This window comes from Triticum dicoccoides, chromosome 5B, assembly GCF_002162155.2.
Source record: "Triticum dicoccoides isolate Atlit2015 ecotype Zavitan chromosome 5B, WEW_v2.0, whole genome shotgun sequence".
NCBI classification, from domain to species: Eukaryota; Viridiplantae; Streptophyta; class Magnoliopsida; order Poales; family Poaceae; genus Triticum; species Triticum dicoccoides.
Window position 1 is genome coordinate 579,543,654 of NC_041389.1, and position 5,597 is coordinate 579,549,250.

General features: G+C 54.4%; 1 protein-coding gene across 1 annotated transcript; it reads right to left on the reverse strand.

The window, feature by feature from the left end:
- Positions 1 to 1,322: 1,322 nt before the first annotated feature.
- Positions 1,323 to 3,489, reverse strand: LOC119306205 (premnaspirodiene oxygenase-like). Its single transcript, XM_037582496.1, has 2 exons — positions 2,916 to 3,489; positions 1,323 to 2,638 (listed from the first exon to the last, which is right to left on the reverse strand). Exons 1-2 carry the CDS (start codon positions 3,372 to 3,374, stop codon positions 1,571 to 1,573), a joined length of 1,527 nt encoding a protein of 508 aa, XP_037438393.1. The 5' UTR covers positions 3,375 to 3,489; the 3' UTR covers positions 1,323 to 1,570.
- Positions 3,490 to 5,597: the final 2,108 nt, after the last annotated feature.

Here is a 5,597-nt window from a genome sequence, read left to right on the forward strand (position 1 = left end):
CGTCGTCCCTCCCTCCTCTCGACCTCCCCCCACCGCCATGTTGGCTGCTGCCCGACCATCCCTCTAAGCCCCGCACCACTGGTGAACAACTCCAGCGATCTCCCTACATCCCCGCCCCCACCCCTAAGATAGATAATGAGACTGTTGCTTCCCCCTATGATAGATAATAAGGTTGCTGCTTCCTCCTAAGATAGATAGTTGGACTGTTTCTTCTTCGACGAGGTCCGCCCTCCTAAAAGAAAGTAATCAACGCAACAAATATTTTCACGTATCTGAATAATAGCAAAACCATTTTTTTTATTTTGGAAGAGGCGAATATCATGTCAATCATGCATTGGCAAAAGGCCAAAATTGTATAGCGACAGTGCAACGCCCAGGTATACATATCCCTATGCCCATGTGGCCATGCAGATGATTTTCGCACTCTTGCTGGCCATGCAACCTCGTGATTGTCCTCCTTCAGCTGCATGCACGCGAGGCCTACTCCTTTTAGAGGCCCTGGGCCGCTCGAGCTTGACTGAACTAGGTAGCTGTACCTCTCCATGTGCCCACGTCTGCATGCATGTTGATTACGCACGGTCGATCGTATGTTATGCATTGTACTCAGCTACTTTCAGCTAAGATGGATTCTTCCCCTAAAAAGAACTAAGATGGATTATGCAGACATGAAGTTTTTCTTACTCCCTCCGATCATTTTTACTCTGCATACTAGATTTCAAAGTCTGAAGTTTGACCATGTTTATACAAGAAACTATTAACATTCATAATACAAAATTAATATCTTCAGATCCATCATAGAATATATGTTCATATTATATTTATTTGGTATACTAAATGCACGGGAACTGATTAGTTCTTACAGTGCAGCGTCTATGTCAGTGTCAGTACGTAGATGCTTTGCTGTTTGATTAAACCGATTGATCGAGCACTGTGGTGCATGAATCCTATGTGATGTATCTGAATTTTCTGAACGTACGATCATATGATATGGTGATATGGTTATTTCGTGAAATATTACACGCATGTACCTCACCAAGTCACGGCCTCCTACACCGAGTCACTGCCGTCATGTAACCCTCTCCCCCTTCTTCTCCGACGCGGCCAACCCACCCCCGCGCTCGCATCCACAACATTCAACTCTTCGCCTCACAAGCTTTCTAATTTCACTATGAAATCGGCTAATGCCTAATTTTGTTTCATGCAACTAATCGATAGCAAACGCAGAAACCATGTTAATAATTAGCTCGTCGATCGCTGGCCAGGTTAATAATGCGGTGATACATGCAATATGTCCCCGGCCGGACAAACAAAGAACAGAATAATGTCTCAAACAGCAGTACGTACTAATCATTCATATGCAGATACAGTACGGCCAGATCGATCGGCCTCAATTATTAGGGCCTCCATGGTTACACTGCACGTGACACACGTACACTACACACATCAACACAAGCAACGTAATCAATGATACTGTACACACGCGCGCGCACGTACTTACGACGGACCGACGGACACACACACAGTGCATGCATCATTGATAGGTCGGTACGAGGCATGCAGCCAAACGTGGCTACGCGACGGCTGCCGGCACGAAGGGGGTGGCGAGGAGCATCAGCGGGGTGCGGCGGCGCACGCCGAGGCCGGGGGCCTCCTCCATGTCGACCTCGGCCACGCCCTCCGGCAGCGACCAGTCGAAGTGGTAGAGCAGACCGACGAGGGCCAGCTCCATGCTGGCCAGCCCGTAGTTGAAGCCGGGGCACATCCTGCGTCCCGCGCCGAACGGGAGGAACTCGTAGCTGCTGCCGGTGAAGTCCACGGCGCCGTCCTCGAAGCGCTCCGGCCGGAACTCCTCGGCGGCCTCCCAGTACTTGGGGTCCCGGCCGATGGCCCACGCGTTGATCACCACGCGCGACTTGGCCGGGACCGTGTACCCTTCCATCTCGCAGTGGTCGATGCTCTCGCGGGGTACCAGCAGCGGCGCCGGCGGGTGCAGCCGGAGCGCCTCCTTGATCACCAGCTTCAGGTACTGCAGGTTGCTCGCCTGCAGGTCGGCCTCCGTCACCGCCGCCTTCCCCTTGAACGCCTCCCGGATCTGGCCCTGCAGCTTCTTCATCACCCGCGGGTTGCGCATCAGCTCCGACATCCCCCACTCCATGGCCGACGCCGACGTCCCGGTGCCGCCCGCGAACATGTCCAGGATGATGGCCTTCATCCTGCTGTCGTCCAGGTGGAACCCGAAGCCGCCCTTCTCCTGTAGGCCGATGAGCACGTCCACCAGGTTCTCGTCCACGTTCTCGGTGGCGCCGGCCTTGATCTTGTCGGCGCGGGCGGCCTTCCTCTCGGCGATGATCTCCTCCAGGATGGCGTCCACCGTGGTGTAGATGCCCTGGAGGCTGCGCTTCATGCCGGTGATGGTGGCGAGCAGAGTGGTCCACGTCGGGAAGAGGTCGGGGATGTTGAAGCCGCTGGCCAGGCCGACGCCGGACTTGATGGCGGCCATGAACTCCGCCGCGTTCTTCCGCTTCTTCCCGAACGCCGCCCGCGCCACGATGCTGTTGGTCACGCTGTGGAACATGACGCTCAGGTTCACCGGCGTCGACGGCCCCGCCTTGCGGATCTGCTCCACCCGCATCATCACCTGCATGTGTGCATGCATGCATGCGTCAACACGAATCGAGCAGACGAAGCAAACACTGTCCATTCATAAGTGTCATCTTGATTGAAATAATTTAGCACAGACTAACACATGTCCAAGTAGTTGAGGTTGTGGTGCCAGTATTTTTTCCACGTGACGTTACGTATTTAACTTTTCGGCCGTGTAGGTGTAGCTGTGTACCACTATATACTTGACTAATTGTACGTTCAATTATGGGATATCTGGCTTTTTTTGTTGCCACGTTGAGTTAATTAATTACCTCGTCCTCCCTGATGTGTCGGAAGGAGAGCACTCGTTTGGGGCTGAGGATCTCGGCGGCGCAGAGCTGGCGGAGCTTGCGCCAGTAGTCGCCGGAGGGGGAGAAGAGGATGTCGGCCCACTCGTAGCCGACGATCTCGCCGGCGAGGAGCTTGGGGCGGGTGGCGAAGTTGGTGTCGTGGGTCTTGAGCACCAGGCGCGCCGTCTCCTTGGACGACACCACCACCAGCGGCGTCTGGCCGAGCTGCAGCATCATCAGTGGGCCGTGCGCGTCCGCCAGGTCCCGCAGCTTGCGGTGCGGCAGCACGTTCACCAGGTGGTGCATGCTGCCGATCACCGGCAGCTTCCACGGCCCTGGCGGCGCCCTCTCCCGCATCGGGTTCAGGTACCCCTTCAGCACCTGCAGCAGGGCCACGGCCACCGCCGCCAGCACCAGCGACTGGACGTAGAGCTCGTCCATCGATCTTCGTATTACCACCAAAGGTCGGTGAGCTCGCTCGATCACTCACTCTCCAGCGGCTAGCTTGCTAGGGCTATCACCAATGATAGGCGCAATGGTGGAGGTAGTGCTGGTGGTAATTGGTGGTCACTGGTGTGAGTTGCTCTGCTGCTACTGGCAGGGGGTATATATAGCAATCCTTGAGGAGTAGGGGCAAGTGGGCGATGGGAGGCCGAGTTGGCCCACGTCATGATGGTGACGCAGCCCATGATGCGGGGCCATTAGTTTAGAGCGACCTGTTAACTTGGCAACACTGTGTGATGGTTAGTGCAATGTTGTCTTCTCTAAGCTCAACAGTAGTATAGTGTTACTGTAAGTAAGGTCGAATAGTTCCATACTGCAAGTGGAAAGGTATAAGCGTATAAATTTGAAGACTTTGCATTCTTCGGAAGAATGTGTAAAGCATATTGGAAGTGCACGGGACAAACGTACCAGCTATACAAGGAGCAATATAACGAACAATACCTATCATTCTTGACGTGCTTACTAATCATGCATGCATCATAAAATCATGTTATAGATGAGCCGACGATGTATAGTAAATCGTAAAACTCCGTTATCAGAGGATTCTGATGTTTCCCTGTTTTTATGCATGCCCCTAAAAAACTGCCAACACAATATTTTACACTTGCAGTTTTTTGTTCAGAACCTCAGAAAAAATTAGAGTAATATATACAAAAAATAAGATGAAACATGCTTGCTTGCAACAGAAATCTAAATTATCAACAAATCATCCAATGAAATACGCCTTTCCATCGATCAAATACAGAAGATTGAGAGAGTCTGTAACTGTTTAGTGTTGGCTACGAAGCTTCCAATTTGCAAGTACATGAATCATATATGAGTGGCAACCATGGGCGGCAAAAGGAACTATAGCTAGGCTAGCACACTTTGATTGGCTTCGCCTCATGAAAGAGCAGCATCCAACTTGGAGCCTAGCTTCACGGAACCCATCCTTCCCGGAGGAAGGAATCTCAACGGACCTCCAAAATCCAAATCCAGGAAAGACGCAAGAACGGCCACAAAAAATGGCACAAGGCCCATGGCACCTAGTAAGAGATAAGAGATAAATGATACTCTAGCCCATCATCATCTAGCTTGGCCAGCTAGAACCCAGAGTATAGAGGACGAGGATCCTCTGCCGTTCGGCAGGGTGCCGTTCGACCATTGACTGATGGACCCATCGGGGAACAGGCCCACATGGCAGCGCCACAACGGCAGGAGCCGCACGTCAGGGGAGCCGCTTCCGAGTATAGATGATGTCTAGTTCGAATGAAGCTGTGTACGTATGAGGTAGCTTTTCGTACGTGACGAACTGGCAATTTAAACTCTCTTTATTTTGTGCCGGGGCAATTTAAACTCTGTAATATTGAAGTATATATTCAAAAACAAAAACAAAAACAACTAGAAAATGGCAACCCACGCGGTTTTCCCCGACACGCGTATACCACTGCCTGCTATTGGCAAGACCAGCTGAGGCCTGCGCCAGGATTTGATTCTGATACTCCATCTTTAGCCATGTCACTGCATGTGCTAAGTGCAGCTGCCTGCAAAGCATTAGTTGCACAGATACAATTACAACGGAGGTACTAAGGCCAACTCCACCGTACGACCCGAAACGGACGTCCGTTTCGTCCGGATTTTGTCCGTTTGAGAAAGCAATGGGGACCAAAACGGACATGCATGTCCGGGTGTAGGTGAAGGCGCCCAGCGCGCTGACCGACCCCAAACGCTCCGCCTCGACCACGCGCCCATGCCTGCGCCTCGCCTGCCCGTGAGCTCGCGCTCTCGCCTCGCCGGTGCGCCCGTGCGGTCGCCGTGCCATCTCGTCGCCGCGCCGGGCAGAGGAGGGAGGAGGAAAGCACTCACAAGAGCAGCGCGCGGACGAGCGCGACGTCCCCGTTGCCGGCGGCGAGGAAGAGCACCGAGACGCCGGCGCGGATCTCCTCCCGTCGCGCCGGCCCGCGCCCTGGCCGCCCCGCGGTGGCCGCGCCCACGCCCGCGCCCTGGCCGCCCCACGGTGGCCGCGCCCGCGCCCTGGCCGCCCTGCGGTGGCCGCGGCCACAGCGCCCTGGCCTCCCCGCGGTGGCCGCGGTGGCCGCGCCCGCAGCGCCGGCCCGCGTCGCCGCCCCCTACTCGCGGTCCAACAACCGGCCGGCGTGCTCGCGGTCCAACTTGTTGTAG